Source organism: Electrona antarctica (genome assembly GCF_951216825.1).
Source record: "Electrona antarctica genome assembly, chromosome: 13".
In the NCBI taxonomy this organism is placed as follows: Eukaryota; Metazoa; Chordata; class Actinopteri; order Myctophiformes; family Myctophidae; genus Electrona; species Electrona antarctica.
The window spans coordinates 10,590,325-10,610,319 of NC_136794.1; the positions used below are offsets into that span (position 1 = coordinate 10,590,325).

Here is a 19,995-nt window from a genome sequence, read left to right on the forward strand (position 1 = left end):
TGATGAATTGAACATGGTGGACCCTCTTGCAAGTGTAATGCTTAATTGGGTCGTCCACTCACAGTTAACAGCCTTTGTATTGAGTTTGTGCTTGAAATGTACTGTAATTCTGCAAACTGTTAATAAATATTTCAATCAATCAATCAATCAAACCCCTACCCTGTCTGCCCTCTGTAAGGACTCTGTTAAGGAGTGTCATTGACAGAGGGACAAAGGAATGCTTGCTGTACCTATTATATTTGCGCGCATGGACCTGGTACCTGGCATTAGCCGATACTCAGGGTATAGTACATGGGAGGGGTCAGACACTTAACCTGTCCAATGGTGGCCTGCTCAAAGAAGACCAGGGGGGTGATCGGAGGTGTAGACATACCCATGATCTTCCCTGCCATTTTGGCTAATCTAAGGATCTCAGATTTGTATTTTACAGTTAGGTTTCCAAACCAACTGGTGATACCATACCTTAGAATTGACTCTATATATACTAGCTCTATAGAAGATCTCATATTCTCATCGGATATGCATACTATATATAGCAGATCGCAACTCACACATAAGACGCTCCAGACTTCATGCGATAGCAAACAAAACAACTTTTCTTCTACTTTTTGTCTTTTTTGCAGCAAGCTTTTTTTCCCTTTATATTCTTGCTGCTCTTGCAGTTTGGCGGCTCAGCACCGGAGTTGGAGGATGTGCGTGCGTTATTTTGGTCTTTGAGCTATACAGTACATACGTAAATACATATGCATTGACCATCTATCAATTTCCATGCATCAAATTAATCCATCCGTCCGTCAGTCCGTACATTCCGCCCGTCCATCCGCCCGTCCATCCAGTTGTATTACCTGTAGTGAAGGTGCCTGCATGACCCTCGTGAAAGGAGACTCAAACAGCATAGATATACAGGAGCAGATGGTCACGAAGATCATCACCCAGTCCAGATAGGTCACCAGACCCAGAAGATCACTGCAGGAACACACGCACGCGCACACGCACGCACGCACACGCACACACACAGATGCACAAATTCAGTTCAGTGGCCTAATCAGACTGAGCAACACACCAATGCTGTTATAATTTAAGTAGAGCAAGCCAGCCTGCATATCTCCAAAGTATTATTATAGCATATAAGTGATTTTTTTTAGAAAGAATGGATCAAAGTAGTGGACCTTGACAAATCATCACACTTACTAAAGCTGGTAGTATTTGGTGTTCTTCATTGCACCCGTTATTGGGTCTGTTTTGGACCTGCGTAGATAGAAATATACATGAGTTTATAGTGTATAAACATCGGTTGCATGTTGGCTGACGTAGTATGATAAGAAAAGTTTAAGCCATACAGTATGTTATACTCATGAATCATGTTGATCTAGAATATTGTAGAATATTGTAGATTAGCTATTTTCGCTATTTTTGGAAAGTTTTGGATAATGTAGCATCAATGGTTACGGATTATACATTTTTTTTAATGAAAATAATGTAAAACTTTCAGTTGAACATGAACCCATTTTGGGCGGGAACCCCTTTTGGTGTTAGCATTATGTTATGCTTTAGCTATTGAAAAATAGCAGATCTACAAGCTCATAGCGTGCCACTCGGTGGCGCGCTACAAGCTTGTAGGTCTGCTATTTTTTTTAAATCGAAGAACGACTGACATAGAAACATAGCTTTTTCAGAAAACTGTCAGGATGTAGAAGACATTTTTAGAATCTGATCTCAGGTCAAAATGGGTTAAGGCGAGCGGCACATATAAAAGGATCATCGGGAGGCCTTACGCGTTGAAGCGAGCTCGGACCACCGTCCTGCAGAAGGTCCTGAAGCGGTGCTCTCGGCCCACGATGAACAGAGGCTTGTCAAAGTACGGATGGTTCTCCCTGAGCTCCTCCTCCTGAACCTTCCTTCTCAAACACAACATGGGCCACAAACCCTGTTTAAATGCTTAGGTTTCGTTACGCTAACGCTTTTAGCAAAAGGCCGATGCACACCTCAGAAGGCTAGTGACAGGTGCGTACGGTAGGGCAATAGAGCATACATTAAAAAGGGTATCTTTGAAAAACAAAGAAAAGGTCCCGCCGCACACTGTCAGACACTTGCCAAAATGTTGCTCTTTTTCAAAGATACCCTTTTTAATGTTACGCTAACTTTGAAATTTCAAATGCCACGAAATTAGATCGTTAAATAAAGATTGATTTTGCTGCAAATAATTGGTGTAGAACGTAGAAGTTGGCATTTGAACCGCTGAACGCGATAAAACCATAATTTACATGATAACACAATAGGCTGTAGAAACTTGGCTGGCAAACTTAGTACATTAAAAAAAAAAGTTCACACTGTATTAGCATGTGTGTGGGTGTGCACACCGTTTCATCTCGGCCTGTTCCTTCTTCTCTTGGATCATCTTGATCTCGCTGTCTTCTCTCTGTGCGTTACGATAGCGTACCGTACTGGAATGCTAAGAGTTTGGAGAACAACAGACTGGCGTTTTACATAATGCTCCAACTCTATTGAATTACTTTGGATGTTACAGAGCAAACTGCAGTACATGTTCGCGGCCGTGGGTGGTGCACACGTGCTTACTTACATCCTGCGTAAGTGTCTCCAGCGACTTTCCTCGGCTGATCCTCTGACTGGTAGAGCCGTGTCTCAGAGACCTGCCAGATGAATGGCAAAGATAGACAGAGAGAGAGAGAGAGAGAGAGAGAGAGAGAGAGACAGAGACAGAGACAGAGAGACAGAGAGAGAGCAAGAGAGAGGGAGAGAAAGAGGGAGAAAGAGAGAGAGATGAGCCTACAAGTGTCTTGTCAATGCGTATGGATGTGCATGTTGATCCGCTTGTCTCAGACCTGCGTTCCTGTCGGATGTGGTGCTGAACACTCAGTATGGAGCGCTCCTTGGCAGGCTGGCCCTCAATAGATCCACTGAGCATCCGCTGTCTGGTGCAGGCCCTGCAGGGAAAGGCACACACAAACACACTGTTTCCTCTAGCTTACAACATCGTGAAAACCGGATCGGATGTACGTTATCCATAGATCTAAATGTCAACCCGATTGTTCTTATTGAACCTAACTACTTCCTAATGACCGCTCTGAGATCGGGAGGTCGGGGCTCGATTTCCTGGCCGGATAATACTAAAGAATAGGATCCAGTGCCCTTAACGGTACATTTATTGCATATTGTGCAGCACGTACAATCACAACACACATTTAGACCCACATTTTAATTTATTTCTTTAATTAAAAAATTACCAAGACGTCCACAGACTACATGCAGTAGTTCCTAGGACGTCTGTGGACGTCTTGGGCATATATTGTGTTAACCCATTTCAGGCGGGGACCCCTTTTGGTGTTTGAAACATTATGTTATAATTTAGCTATTGAAAAATAGCAGATCTACAAGCTCATAGCGCGCCACCGAGTGGCGCGCTACGAGCTTGTAGGTCTGCTATTTTTGAAAAATCGTGAAAAAGTGGCGCAAATCCTGACAGAAAACTGTCAGGATTTAGAAGACATTTTATACATTTCGACGTCAGGCCTAAATGGGTTAACAGTGATACTTTGTGAGCCGTAACACCCGGTAATCTGCATTTTTGTATTGAGACTAAGTGCTAATTTCCCCTTCTAGGATCCAGTGCCCCCCTGCTTGGCACTCAGCATCAAGGGCTGGGTTGGGGGTAAGTCCCTGTGACATACTGGCGTCATGGCCAGGTGCCAGTGGTGTTTGTAAATCATGGCTGGGGGATGTACTTTCATATCAAGCCAGCTCACACTACCGAAAACAAATAAGCTCCACATTACTACTTCCTAATGACAGAACACGCCAGTTGATCATCCCTAACCAAAACAAACCATCGGGCCTTCTGTATGCAGAACTATTCTACAACAACAGGAAACAATTCATGTTATCCAGCCTATACGCAGTGCATTCATGCGTATATGCGTGCGTGTGTATTAGGGCATTCACTTCTAGTCATTTTTACTAGTTGACTAGTTGCCTAGTTTACTAGTCGACTAGTTGTTTAACTACCTATTATGTAAAAAATAAAATAAATGAATACATAATTAATACATATTTGTACATTGAAAAACTGTGTACATGGTGACTATAACTATAATCTACCTGATCTTGAGGCCTACACAATCGGGGAAAAAATTAAAAAATAAACTTTTTTTTTCTTTTTTCTTATCAACTAGTCAACTAGTACCAGCAAGGTCGACTAGTGGATTTACTAGTAATGCCCTAGTGTGTATAGGCCTAACACAGGAAAACAACATGTCCGAGAACCAAGCTGTTTGTGAGGAGATCGCTGTGTCGTGTGCCTTATTTATGGATACGTGTTGATGTGTTGTTTATTGGCATTGAGCATCCATGCATGATTGATGGCATTGTGTGTGTGTGCGTGTGTGTGTGACTCTCTATGTGTGAGAGTGTTTGTGGTGATGATGTGCATGTACGTGCGCGTGCCGTGTGCGTGTGTGTGACTGTGACAGGGCCAGGTGACGTGTAGACTCAACGGAGCTGTCGTTCAGATTAGAAGAATGAAGGGTTGATGAGAACCAGATTGGACACGGTGCAGTCAAGCTAATCTGCAGTCAGTGCCAGCTTCGCCGTGCCAAACAGCAAATTATCCATTTTGCTTAATCGTACCGGCAAATGAGTCTGAAGTGGGCGAGTGTGTGTGATGTCTGTAAGAGATTTGCTGCGTGTCATTGTCACTCCCCGTCTCTCTCTCTCTCTCTGCCTGTTTCCTGTCATTCTCTACTATATAATATCAATAAAAGCAGAAAAGCCCCAATAAAAGATCTTGGGGAAAAAAAGAAAAATAATTGCAAAGTGGACCTCAAAGAATACTGATCAGTCTAGAACATCATAAAACTATCCTGGACGCCCACCTAATAAAACAAAAGCACAACAACCAAGACACCAGTATTATGTTTGGAGTGAAGATTGGTGAAGTGTCTTACCGCAGAATTTTATTGACGGTGTTCTCTTTTTCCAGGAGATTGCGTGCGCGTATACTGAATATTGACCTGCGGAGCTAATAAACAACACATTTGTTACAAGGATCAACTAAATGAACACAAAGTACATTTAAATCATCTCTCTCTCTCTCTCTCGCTCTATTAGGGATGTCCAGATAAACATTTTTCGCTTCCGATCCCGATCCCGATACCTCAATTTCTGTGTTATCCGATACCAATACCGAATACCGATACCAGTGTTGTGATCTCGTGTTGTGTTTATATCTATCTAGCTATATATCTCGTGTTGTGTTTATAGCAGACTCCTCACTCAAATGTGCACTTGCAGTTTGGGCAACTCGAAAGCAAACTCCACATGCCCCAACATTTTATTTACCTGCCATAGTGTCAACCCCTTACCCCTGTGTCGGATCGCTGGTTAGACTGGCATATTCACCGATACCGATGTGACCGATATGACAAATAAGGGCCCATACCGATACTTTTCCGATACCGATCGGGACTTCTTTAATAGATACACATAAAATGTACCTTCTGGTCGATGTACTTGTTGTCTTCAATGGCTGAGCGTTTGGAGTGGTCGCACGAGGAGGATGAGGCCGATGGGAGACGGCGGAACAAACAGCTAGTGTCCTGCTGTTGACGATCAATAAACTGCTTCATAAAGCTTTCCCTGGAACGAACACACACACACACACACACACACACACACACACACACACACACACACACACACACACACACACACACACACACACACACACACACACACACACACACACACACACACACACACACACACACACACACACACACACACACACACACACACACACACACACACACACACACCAGCCAATTTGTGCTGACAGACCTACAGTACAGACACCGCCACAATATATGTACAGGCAGAAAACGTGCCAGTATACAGTAAGCATGTCAGTATAAGCTTGCTGTGCTGACAATACGTCACAAAGCGAAGTTCAGGTTTGAGATCAGGGTAATTTGTTTTGTTTTGTTTTTCACATCCCAACACAGACCTGTGCACATACAGTAACAGTCATAACTACTCCCAGGTTTAAGCTTAGCTGAAGCCGCAGCAGATGGGCTGCTGTGGACTAGGATGTCTGTGGGGGTTGAAGGCCCCAGCTGTGCACTAATCAGCCTCTAAAATGTGATTAAATCGATTCTGAAGTCCTCCGAGTGGGACACAGTTCAGCTCTGCTGCTAATCATCACTGCATGCTATATCAAAATGATAAGCCCACCCCTCCAACATATTGATGGTTTCGATCTAGCTTGGACAAGTCGGACATAATTTTCTCATCTTCATTCTAAACACACGCAGTGCCAGCAGTGACCGTGTGAAAGCAGACATACAGTGATCTGTAAAAGTTCTGGACCGGGTGAGCTTCCCCATGTTGAGTCAAATTAAGCCGCAGGCTCCACTCCTGGTGGTGACCCTTCCGTCATTTACAATCAGCTTTGCAATCATACTCCCCCCGGAAACCAAAGACTTTGCTTTCCCGGTCGTCCTTGCCTGTGTGGCTAGTGGCTACTTACCTGATCCTGGGTACAGTGAAGTCAGATGGGAGCTTGGAGACCTTGACCATTTGTGGTCTGTTGGGGAACTTCTCAAAGATACGGAGTCTGAGAGGAAGCTTTTCTTTGGTGTCAGCATTTGCTTCACTTTGCTTCAGCTAAAGTATGAGAGAGAGAGAGAGAAAGAAAGAAAGAAAGAAAGAAAGAAAGAAAGAAAGAAAGAGTATAGGAAATAGTTAATGTACAACACTACAAAATAGGCCAAAAAGACTCAAGTAATCATGTTGCAGGTGTGGGGAGGGAGAAAATAATACAGGTAAAGTAGGTGTAGAAACGTCAGGGCTGGTAACTGGGGGAGTTGTAAGACGATGACCTTGGAGCTCTGCACGTGTGTGTGTGTGTGTGTGTGTGTGTGCGTGCGTGTGTTTTCTCTCCAGGAAACACAGCAAGAACAGATCTTTGACTGACGCTTTGGGGGACGCAGACATAGGGTTGGCCTGAGGATGGCAGCAACACACCTACTTACCTACAGCAACACACACAGCACACTATACAGCACAGACAGACAGTCCTGAGGTCCCACTTACTGAGGTCCCTGAGGTACCCTGAGGTACCCTGAGGTCCCCTGAGGTCCCTGAGGTACCCTGAGGTCCCACAGCACACTATACAGCACAGACAGACAGTCCTGAGGTCCCACTTACTGAGGTCCCTGAGGTACCCTGAGGTCCCTGAGGTACCCTGAGGTCCCACAGCACACTATACAGCACAGACAGACAGTCCTGAGGTCCCACTTACTTTCATAAAAGAAGGATGAAGGATGCAACGAAAGGAGGGAAGAAAAGAACAGATTATGCTGGAATGGTTAATGCAAACAAAAAGAATAAGTAAATGGTTAGAAATAATATGCATGCATGGTGCAGGCCGGGGAAAGCTAGCACAGACTGGCGTGGGGCGGTGCCCTGGCAGAGCAAATTAAACCAATTGTTTATATTTAATAAGATCTAGTAGGAAGGGGTGTGTGGGCGGCTGAACGTTTCCTGGCATGTATTCTCTTTCTGGGAGCCAGTCGGGATAACCCTGATAATGCCATTCAGATTATAGGCCGGGAGGTGAACCGAGTTTTGGGCCCAGACGGTGAACGAATGAGGGCTTATCATAAAGAGCAGGCGACCCCGCGGTCCGCCATATTGATTGGGCTGTCTCTCTCTCCGTCACTCGGTCTGTTTGTCTGTTTGTGCATCTACCAATGTATCCCTCCATTTCTGTGTGTGTGTGTGTGTGCATACATCTGTGCACGTGTGCGCGCTTGCACGTGTGCGTGCGTGTGTGTGTGTACGTGCGTGTGTGTGTGTTGCACACTGGTATTGCTATTCCTGGCTGTCTGACTCCCTTAGTTCCTGACTGTCTGAAAGCACCCTTCTGTTTTTAAGGCATAATGGGTCTCATTCGGTCTGCTTGTCTGTTTGTGCATCTACCAATGTATCCCCTCCATTTCTGTGTGTGTGTGTGTGTGTGTGTGTGTGTGTGTGTGTGTGTGTGTGTGTGTGTGTGTGTGTGTGTGTGTGTGTGTGTGTGTGTGTGTGTGTGCGTGTGACAGTGTGTGTGTGTGTGTGTGTGTGTGTGTGTGTGTGTGTGTGTGTGTGTGTGTGTGTGAGGGGGCATGACAAAGGACAAACGATAATCTGCCTATCCATTCCCTCTCTCTAGCAAACTAACATGAAGGCTATGTGGATTTCATCTGCCTCGAACAGATGAAAGATGTGAAAGATGGAATTACGTCGTCCACCTTTTCCTAGCCAGGCTTTTCTGTCTGCATACAGAGAGGAGAAGAGGAAAGTAGAGTGCAGTATAGGCAAGGAGACAGTTGGCAGAAAAAAAAATGGCAGAAAACTGGCTTTCTAACATTGACATTATGAAACAAAGTTGTGGAGGAGATTGTAGGTATTAAAACTAGTAGAGTTGGGATGCAGCAGTCTAAGAAATCAGTGAGGCTAACGTGGCTATAGGAAAGTTAATAAAACATCTTCTTTTCATCTTCTCTTCTGCTGCGACATTGCGGCTATATAAAATAAGTCCACCAAAAAGAGTTGAGGCGACCTCTTTGGCATAAGGTCAGAGACGGAATATAAAGCGAGGCTTCTCCTCTAACGGTGCAGTTTGCTGGAGGAAACTTTGCTGCAGAAAAAGTGCTGAAGTCATCTCAAACGGCATAGCTTGATATTTGTTGTATGTTGAATGCCCCACAACAACCACCGTGCTCAAGTCAAACGTATCCAACCCCCGGACACGCGTGTTGCACACCCACAAAAACACACCCACACACGGACACGCGTGTTGCACACCCACAAAAACACACCCACACACGGACACGCGTGTTGCACACCCACAAAAACACACACGGACACGCGTGTGCACACCCACAAAAACACACCCACACACGGACACGCGTGTGCACACCCACAAAAAACACACCCACACACGGACACGCGTGTTGCACACCCACAAAAAACACACCCACACACGGACACGCGTGTGCACACCCACAAAAACACACCCACACACAGCGCGCCGATAACGTTGACCGACCCTGCCTGTCCCGCGGGGCCCTAATCAATTGAGGCCAAGTCAGCGAGATGTACAGTATGGCTCCGGTTCAGCAGCCTTCTCTGCAGCAGTATCCCATTACTGTTAAGCTTACAGTACCATAACCCAGAGGCAGCGGGGGTGTGTGTGTGTGTGGGGGGGGGGGGGGGGGGGGGGGGGGGGGGCTCTCTCTATCACACTTTCTTTCTCTGCATTTCTTCTCATGGTTGGTTTGCTTCATGCTCACTTTCTCTCTCCCTCTCATCCTGTCTCCCGTTAATGAATACTGTAACCTATCCGATGCCACTCAGTGTTAAGCCTGCCCTGATCACACTGTCACATTCTGTGAACTACTTGTTCCCTTGTCCCCGCTCTCTCCATTTAATGAACAAAGTAGACAGTGTTTCTATACTACTTAACTTATTATTTCAGTACAGTTTATCTATCCGTTCGTTTATATTATATGGGTCTCTGGGAAGCCACATGTCACCATGAGAATGAATTTAATTTCGGTTTACCGTCGGGAAACAAAACTTTTATCCACTCGACCGTGGGATCATTAGGTTCCCCCCCTATATGTAGGGGCATGTCTGTCACACCTTGGGGCCGTTAATGTCCTGGGATATAGACTATAATTATGGGAGATAGCGGGATAGTCGGCTGCATTCCAAATGTATTACAGTCCCTTGAGTATTGATATTATGTAACATTGTTTGCACAGCGAGCGAGCGGGGGCACAGCACGTTGTCACTATGAACCTGTACCTGCTAAAGCGTCAGGGCCCTAAAGCCTCGTCGATATGCTGGATCAATAATACACACATGTATTAGTAAGAGCTTATGGTATAGAGCACATGCCAGCACAATCCACTCGCTATTGATTACTTTAAGCTTTACGTAATTTAAAAACAGGGAGGAATCACTTTCTTATGAAGGAAAACTGGACAGATAGAACAGCATAATGATGTGGAAGCACAGCAATGTTTAAAACCATGGTGTGAGACTGTGAGTACAGTATGTTTCTGCCTTTGCAAGTGTGTGTGTGTGTGTGTGTGTGTGTGTGTGTGTGTGTGTGTGTGTGTGTGTGTGTGTGCGTGCGTGCGTGCGTGCGTGCGTGCGTGCGTGCGTGCGTGCGTGAAATAATGGCATGCTTTTCTTTGAACTTGAGAGTCTGATCATATTATACACACAAGTGTGCATTATTTGCATGTGCACAAGAGAAACTATGTCATGTTTCTTTGTATTAGTGTGAGTGGATAATAAATCAAAGACTTCCATATAGCTCAAGCAGTGTAGCCTAGCAGCAGTGGAGGACAGTCACAAAGTGCATTTACTTGCAGTACTAAAGTACTTACTGTACTTTAGTACATTCTATCTGTTGTGTGATTTTATGTAGGCTTTACTTGAGAATTTGTATGTGTGGATACTTACAGTATGACTTTCACTACACTATCCCAGGGGTTCTCAACCCGTGGGTCGCGACCCCTCAGGGGGTCGCCAAATTATTTTAGGGGGTCCCCAAATTATTTTTCAAAAAACAAAAAAGTTTTTTTTTGTTTTTGTTTTTCACGGTTTTTCAAAAATAGCAGACCTACAAGCTCGTAGCGCGCCACTCGGTGGCGCGCTATGAGCTTGTAGATCTGCTATTTTTCAATAGCTAAATTATAACATAATCTTAAAACACCAAAAGGGGTTCCCGCCCAAAATGGGTTAAGGTTATTGTAGCAGTCAATTTATATTGGGGGTCGGGAGGGGGCGGGGCGGGGGTCCCGAGATATTGCCAAAGCATTTCCGGGGGTCCCCGGCCAAAAACGTTGAGAACCCCTGCACTATCCTATAACCCATTTTGACCTGAGATCAGATTCTAAAAATGTCTTCTACATCCTGAAAGTTTTCTGAAAAAGCTCTGTTTCTATGTCAGTCGTTCTTCGATTTTTCAAGAATAGCAGACCTACAAGCTCGTAGCGCGCCACCGAGAGCTTGTAGATCTGCTATTTTTCAATAGCTAAAGCATAACATAATGCTAACACCAAAAGTGGTTCCCGCCCAGAATTGGATAAGGTAGCATTACATATCTCTGCTGTCAGGAAGAAACCACCCAACTCCCAAATGTTCATTTTTCAGGAAATTAAGAAAACCATATATTTTGAAAACAAAGCAATACTGCCTCATCAAAGTTGGTGTTGTGACTTAATATAGTCACAATTTCTTGCATGAGAGGGGGAGAGCCGAGGTGGTGGAGTTAGCTAACAGGCGCTCCCAGCCTGTGGAGCTGGTGCGCTCCACAGGCTGGGAGCTGATATCATTAATGTTCCGTCCTGTGATTAATCGCCGTGCTGGGGCGACGAACGGGATTATTTGATAGGACGGAGACCTCCGTTTTTTGGAAAAAATGACTAAATTAAAAAGAAAATGTGGTTTGTAGTTTGTAATTTAAATTTTGGAATAATTAAATAGTTTTAAAAGCATGTACTTTGGAAACTATTTTTTTAGAAGCAAGTACTCCCTCAAGTACACATTTAACAGAGCTTTCTTTCTAATATAATAGTAATATTTGACCAGGAGTATCTATACTTTGACTCAAGACGTACTTTGAACATTATGTTATAATTTAGCTATTGAAAAAAAGCAGATCTACAAGCTCATAGCGCGCCACCGAGTGGCGCGCTACGAGCTTGTAGGTCTGCTATTTTTGAAAAATCGTGAAAATGTGGCGCAAATGTGGAATATATATATAATACTGGGGTGGAGTACTTTGCCCACCGCCACCTAGCAGCGGGGCTGAGACTAATGTGTTTTGCCTTCAGAGCCATTCAGGTGTCAGGCCTGGGCTTTCTTCTCCCAATTCAGACCAATTTCAAGCTTGGTTGAGCTGGGAGATTTACATTAACCCATGTTGGGCGGGAACCCCTTTTGGTGTTAGCATTATGTTATGCTTTAGCTATTGAAAAATAGCAGATCTACAAGCTCATAACGCGCCACCGAGTGGCGCGCTATGAGCTTGTAGGTCTGCTATTTTTGAAAAATCGAAGGAACCACTGACATAGAAACATAGCTTTTTCAGAAAACTGTCAGGATGTAGACATTTTTAGAATCTGATCTCAGGTCAGAATGGGTTAAGGGATTCCAGAGCTTTGTTAGCCAGGGACCAGAGGTGGATTGAGCACCTGTGCTGGTCTTCGGCATAAAAGAACAGCTACCGGCGCCTTGTGACATTGAGGATCCATGTATGGGTGGGTCTAATAATGTGTGTATGGAGACACATACAGAAAATAAATGATCTCTGTATCAAGACATCTTTAACCCATTTTGACCTGAGATCAGATTCTAAAAATGTCTTCTACATCCTGGCAGTTTTCTGAAAAAGCTATGTTTCTATGTCAGTCGTTCTTCGATTTTTCAAAAATAGCAGACCTACAAGCTCATAGCGCGCCATGAGCTTGTAGATCTGCTATTTTTCAATAGCTAAAGCATAACATAATGCTAACACCAAAAGGGGTTTCCGCCCAAAATGGGTTAAATGAGGACATATTAAGCAAAAAGGAATCTCATGTGGAGTGAACGCCAGGCTGAAAAACGAACAGAAGAGACCCTTAGAACTATTATCGACAAAAGCAACACGCGGAAGACGTTCATTTACATTATTGTTAACCCATTCTGGGCGGAAACCCCTTTTGGTGTTAGCATTATGTTACACTTTAGCTATTGAAAAATAGCAGATCTACAAGCTCATAGCGCGCCACCGAGTGGCGCGCTACGAGCTTGTAGGTCTGCTATTTTTGAAAAATCGTAAAAATGCGGCACAAAAAACAAAAACGTTTTTTTTTTATTTTGACGTCAGGCCTAAATGGGTTAAGTCACCCGTCTCAATCAGTGTTTAGATGTGAGCATTCAGAGCTGCTGCCAGGGGAGCTCATGCAGGGGGGGGGGATACCTGGCAGCCAGACAGCATGCTGAATTGGCAGAATGACAAAACCACTTCTGTCCATCTTGAAGGCAGACGCCACTTAGTATCGGTTGTGTTCCCTCTGAGTCTGAGAGGAGGGAACACAGCACTATGGGTTCTTTTTTTTGGAGGCAGCTGCATCCTTCACTGATTCCACCAGGGGTATGAAAGGCCTTTGGGAAGGCTGACTGTCAGTACCATAACACTTTCACAAATGATCTCGCTGTTGTCGGCAAATAACCACGGAGCCAGAGAGGTAACAATGTGGGGGAAAACAACATTCCAGAGAGGGGACATCATTTGATCTGAAGAAGGGGTTTTGAATGTGCTCTGGATGGCGTTATCAAGCCGAATCATTTTGCTGTGAAGCCTTTCATCAAAGTGAGTATTGACTATTGCATTGAGTGTGAATGCACACTCTACTGCTATACTGGCGAGTTAACCCATTCTGACCTGAGATCAGATTAAAAAAATGTCTTCTACATCCTGACAGTTTTCTGAAAAAGCTATGTTTCTATGTCAGTCGTTCTTCGATTTTTCAAAAATAGCAGACCTACAAGCTCGTAGCGCGCCACTCGGTGGCGCGCTATGAGCTTGTAGATCTGCTATTTTTCAATAGCTAAAGCATAACATAATGCTAACACCAACATGGGTTCCCGCCGAAAATGGGTTAACGAGTCCTCCGAAAAAGTGCCTCGGAGGCGTGTGAATATAATGTGTGATATCTGTCAGAATGGACAATGAGACAATGGGGATCTGATGAATGGTCGCCCACAGAGCCTGCTGCTGCCCACCCGCACCGAGATATGGAGCTGGTGGGAGGACATTAATTCAACACAATTTCACCATGCAAACACTGAAACACTGCTGTTCTCCACTACAGCTATCCCGCTCTGCTCTGTGTGTGTGTGTGTGTGTGTTGTGTGATCATAGAACAAGCAGTTAAAATAGCTGTTAATAATAGGCCTTCTGAGATCCATCATACGTAGGTCATGTCATGAGAAAAGTATCAAAGTGTGCGTGTGTATGTGTTTACAGAAATACAGTGGAACAGCAACACCAGGGGTGGGCAACTTTGACGATGGAGAGGGCCACTATATTTCCACACTCACTCCCTAGGGCCATATATTACTGTCGTCGCGTTTTGAGCTTGTAGATCGGCTATTTTTGCTATATTCGAATTGAAACCTTTTTTTTTTGCTATTTTTTAATTGAAATCCTGAAAATTAACATTTTTATGTCATTTCAAATGCCTTTAATTATACTTGTGTTGAGCAATGAGCTACTAATTTAGACTGAAGTAATTAAAGCGGGTCATGTTTGCATGTTGTGGAATTGTAAACAGCTGAAACCAATATTATATCAGTATTCTGACATTAACCTGAGGGCCACATTAAGTGAAGGTGAGGGCCGCATGTGGCCCCCGGGCCGCCAGTTGCCCACCCCTGAGCAACACCATGCCAACGCACAAACATGCCAAGATGCCTCCCTTCATTTGACATTGTCGGTTGGGCTCCCAAGACCCCCAGGGCCAGCCACTGGACCAATGGGGGAGGAAGGAGGGAGGGTCGCCCCCTTGCTCTCATTAGCTGGGCAATGAGCCGTGATCCAGAGCACATGTACTGTACACTCCCCAGACCACGTTACTGAGCCGTGCTCAGATACCTCACAACACAAAGGCTCACCTTGCTTAACCCATTTTGACCTGAGATCAGATTCTAAAAATGTCTTCTACATCCTGACAGTTTTCTGAAAAAGCTATGTTTCCATGTCAGTCGTTCTTCGATTTTTCAAATATAGCAGACCTACAAGCTCGTAGCGCGCCACCAAGTGGCGCGCTATGAGCTTGTAGATCTGCTATTTTTCAATAGCTAAAGCATAACATAATGCCAACACCAAAAGGGGTTCCCGCCACAAAATGGGTTAACCTGGGACCAAATACAAGGTGATACTAGGTGGTCTAGAACCTGAATTGGTCAAACTAGTCCTTACCCGTTCTGAATATATGAACAGCAAATGATGTTCGCCAGATGGGGCAGTATAGAGAGTACTCTGTACTGCCCCATCTGGCGGAGTCAGGTTAAGGAAGTGTAGGCTACAGACAGAAGGACAGACAGAATGACTGAGTGACAGACATTTTTCGGCGCATTTATAGATAGATAACAGCATGTGGTGGCCGTTTTGGAAAATGGCTGCCATGGTTACCACGGGACAAATCTGCGATGGCCCTATAGCCAAACATTTTCCTTATGGCATGCTCCAACCGTGTGCCAAATGTCATGCTTTTATCGTGAAGTGGACAATTCCATCAAAAATACTGCACGTAGATGCTGGACTACTTGCTATTGTGGATATACACCAATACTACCAATACTGGGGAAGGGGTATATTATATGTGTAATATGGTCAAAGAAATGCTGCTCCTGATTGTGAATTTATACATTATATAAACATTGTGTGTGTGTGTGTGTGTGTGTGTGTGTGTGTGTGTGTGTGTGTGTGTGTGTGTGTGTGTGTGTGTGTGTGTGTGTGTGTGTGTGTGTTTATAATATAATATAATATAATATAATATAATATAATATAATATAATATAATATAATATAATATAATATAATATAATATAATATAATATAATATAATATAATATAATATATTATTATCTCAATATTATATGTTCAGATTGGATAATTCAATCAAAAGTTACACACATGGAGATGGAACCCCACTACGTGTCATTCTTGTTTTTGGGTGGGAGCTAGTGTCTGTCCGTCCGCCCATCTGTCTGTCTGTCCGCCTGTCCTTTGCATATCTTGCGAACCACACATCCTGACATCACACTTGGCAGGTGTATTGCTTGCTTGGGACCCAAGGAATGCAGTGTCAAGATGATCCATGCGGCCATGCCCAGAACAGGCACTGCACCACTTTGAGTCATTCTCATTTGAATTAAGCAATTGCGGCCCACTGTGAATCGTTTAATTGTATATATTTGCAAACATCCAGGGGCAATTTTCTTCTTGTCGTCTGGAGTGTCAGAATCCTCCGGTGGAACAGTGAACTGAAGGTGACATTCAAGTGATAAGAACACATTGTCCAGGGGAATCTCCCAAGGCTATGCTATTTTCTTCTCTCTTCACACTCTCTTCTCCTCCTCCTCTGTCGCCTTTCTCCTTCACCTCTTAAATCTCCAAATGAATGCTTGAGTCCAATAAATCACACAAAATGTAGGAACGGGGCACTGTTAATCCATAAATAATGGAACATTCTGCTGGGGGCTGTAATACAATCACATTGAAACACATTTGACCTGGCTGCTTTGTCAGACACACTAAGTGGAGTGTGTACGGTGAAAATAACCAGCCAGAGCCCACACGCTGGCATGTTAGACAGACAGACTGGCTGAGCGCACACACCGCACGCATGCACGCACGCACGCACGCACGCACGCACGCACGCACGCACGCACGCACGCACGCACGCACGCACGCACGCACGCACGCACACACACACACACGCAGACACGCACACACACACAGTAATGGGATCAGATGTTATTTGGGGGAGAAGAGCGATCTATCTATTGTTGCCAGGGTGACACGGTATGAGCCTGTCACCGCTGCTCCTGACTACCCCTCCCAAACCTCATTCACATGCTGACTGCACCTCCTCGCCCCTCCTCATCTCTGCTCCTCTTCCACCTGAATCACTCTCGCCCAGCTCTGTCTTCTCTGTTTTTCTCCCTCACTAGTCAACAGCAGATGTCCTCGTCGGCTCCACTGACAAATTGGGGACAAGAGGAAGACAGGACTGGCTGGCAGCCTGGTGGCAATGGAAGGTTTGTCAAGCAGGGGTTACTGCCAGGACACAGTGATCAAACTATCCATGTTCCCCCAACTCGTGTTCTGTCTCTGCTTACTTGCTTAAGGTTGTCCATCGTATCCGATGGTCGTGTCATGATCGTGTCATGTGACTGTGGTGTAGTCCAATCCGTGACCCACACTGTCTGCCACAAACAGAACAGGTATAAGGCACTGACTGGGGGGTGTGGGGTGTGGTACTGGCTTCATGTCTCCTTTGGCGACTCCTGGTCTGTCGATCACCTCTGTCCTCCTCATGTTTGTGCACTCCTTGTTGGAGGAGGTGCCGCCAGATGGAGCGTTGAGCTGCAATGTCCTCCAGCTGGGTCTGGTTCAGGACGCTTTTTCCTCATGGCAGTCTTAAATGTTTTTTTTTTTGTGGCTTTCGCCTTTATTTTATATATTTTATGGAGGGACAGACAGTAGGCTGACAGGAAATGGGGAGAGAGATGGGGGGAAGACATGCAGTAAAGGCCGTCGGGATCGGGAGTCGAACCCGCGGCACACTGCCAGACTGCATTACCAGCCAAGGTGCCTGGACCACTTGGTCTTTATAGTGCTTTTTCAGGCCTCCTGCCAAGTGACGGAAAAGATAAAGCTGGCCATAGAGCACATTTTGTGGTAGGCGTTCTTCTGGCATCCTAATGATGTGGCCTAGCCAGCGAAGTTGATGCTGGGCGACTGTAGCCTCCACACTGCTGCAGTTGGTCTTGCAGAGTATTTCAGTGTGGGGGACTCGGTCCTGCCAGGATATCCACATAAAGCATTGTAGACGGCTGATGTGGAAGGCCTCAAGCATCCTGGGGTGGTGGCTGTACAGGGTCCACGCTTCACAGCTGTAGAGGAGGGTTGTCATAACAACAGCCTGCAGGTAAACTGCTACCTTAGTATGGAGCTTAAGGTCTTTGTTCTTGTCTCTGGAAGACCCTTCTGCTGAGTCTGCCAAAGTTCAATTCAGGTTCTGGGATATAGTCTCACTGGTCAGCCAGTTGGCCTAACGATGAACTAGCCAATCACAGAACAATAGTTCCTCAGGGCTATGGGATGTATATCCTAATAACTCATCAGGCTATGGGATCTAAACTCTAGCTTTCCCTCACACACTGCAAAAGGATGATAGAGCCAGCAAAATATTTGTGTTCATATTTCAATAATGTGAAATTGTTTATTTTGAAGTTTTAGTTCTCCCACAAGAACTATGACTTTTGGTTTAGGACCAACCAACACTGCACACCTTTATTGTATAGCCATACTCCCCCTCTGAATATTACACCGGTCATTTCAATTTTGCTGCTCTATGGTGCTATAGTGAGTGTCAAGCAATACTGCATCTACTTGAGTCACACACTCAATGCTTATAACACACACACACACACACACACACACACACACACACACACACACACACACACACACACACACACACACACACACACACACACACACACACACACACACACACACACACACACACACACACACACACACACACACACACACACACACACACACACACACACACACACACACACAGTACAGAGAGAGAGAGAATGTTTATAGAGCGTCGCAGTCCCGCCCCCTTTCATGACGACGCCAGGCCCAGGAAATAATTCCCAATGCATTTTTCTCATAGACATTTCAAAACGTATTTATTTAAAGACCTTATAAGCGTTGTACAAAGCCAACTCAAGTTGTGACAAACACAATATTTTGGACCAAACAAATAATTACAAAGAAGAAAAACAACAAAAGAAAGTGTTGTAACCTAAGTGTTTTCTTCTTCTTTCTAATTATTTGTTCGGCCTGAAAAATTGTGTTTGTTGTCATGATTTGTCACAACTCGAGTTGGCTTTGTACGAGGCTTAAAAGGTCCTTAAATAAATACTTTTTGAAATGTCTATGAGGAAAATGAACGGGGAATCATTTCCTGGGCCCTGGTAGGGGGGGGGACTGCGACGCTCTATAGACAATACTGACACACATGCAGACGTACATAGAACACAGAAACACACACATCTACATAGTCTTAGCCATGACATCCACAAGTGAATCCAGTGTGTCCTTGAGCAAGACAGGGATTCCTAACGGGGTGTGTACGCTTTTCTGACCAGTCATTGGTCCAACATGCGGAAAACAACCGGATTAAGGTTGGCGAACATGTGCTGCTCCGTGCTTGCGGTTATGGTTAGGTTAGGGTTTGAGGTAGGTTGTCGTTGTCGGACCAATAACTGGTCGGCCCACTGCTCCTATAGTTAGGATGGGTTGCAGAGGGGAAATGTCACGTAGGTGCAAATGTACTGAGCACACACACACACACACACACACACAGGAGTGCCACTGCATCAAATATTAAATTCCATTACAATATTCCTATGGTAGTTTATGCTGAAGAGACCTTTACTGGACACTGGACAGTGTGTGTCTCGTCGTCTGACAGAGAATGCCACAGGCCATCCTGACTGTGTCCGTGCGTGTGTGTGTGCGTGCTATGTGTACTGTAATTTCATGTATTCAAAATTCAGGCTTATGCATGTTTATATTATTGTATTTGTCTGAAAGCATTATTCCAGCTTTCTCTTAAGAAAACTATCACTCAGATGTCTGATGGGAATTGAGTTGTGTTGCTGGAAGGGGGTTCTGGGCAGTTCAGCACTATTTATAATAGTGTCTGTTAGTGTTGACCATTATTTCCAGACTCAGAATAGTCACCTGATTTCGAGCATATAGATTAGAAATTATCATTTGAATACGATATGTCTGTCCCTTATTTATTTGAGCCGGAGAGTGTATCTCCATGGAGGAATGCAGACGCACCATCAAGCAGAGAGGGGAGACAGCCATTGTTGTTGTTGTTGCATATTTTGTTTATTACAAGGGAGACTAAAAAGAACAATGGGTACATTTCTAAATATGCCGCAATTCATCTTTACTACCTTTGAAGGATTTATGCTTCAACTCTGGCTGCAGCTGCGATACAGCCTGTCCTGTATTATCTCTCCACTCTTGGAATGGCATTTTTCTTTAGGAGAAGGTGCTTTTTCTTTCAGCTACCCTCTTTGGCTAGCAGTAATAATATTTCTGTAGATATTC

General features: G+C 44.6%; 1 protein-coding gene across 5 annotated transcripts in view; it reads right to left on the bottom strand.

Moving 5' to 3' along the window:
• Window positions 1-19,995, bottom strand: part of nalcn (sodium leak channel, non-selective) — a 127,520-nt gene that overhangs the window by 20,849 nt on the left and 86,676 nt on the right. For all 5 annotated transcript variants that reach the window (XM_079517969.1, XM_079517972.1, XM_079517971.1 and 2 more), the window contains 9 exons: window positions 6,542-6,678; window positions 5,511-5,652; window positions 4,962-5,035; window positions 2,844-2,945; window positions 2,582-2,651; window positions 2,361-2,452; window positions 1,776-1,898; window positions 1,192-1,248; window positions 846-966 (listed from right to left, as the gene is read on the bottom strand). In XM_079517969.1, coding sequence (XP_079374095.1) covers window positions 846-966; window positions 1,192-1,248; window positions 1,776-1,898; window positions 2,361-2,452; window positions 2,582-2,651; window positions 2,844-2,945; window positions 4,962-5,035; window positions 5,511-5,652; window positions 6,542-6,678 — 918 coding nt within the window. The remainder of the gene's footprint in view (window positions 1-845; window positions 967-1,191; window positions 1,249-1,775; window positions 1,899-2,360; window positions 2,453-2,581; window positions 2,652-2,843; window positions 2,946-4,961; window positions 5,036-5,510; window positions 5,653-6,541; window positions 6,679-19,995) is intronic.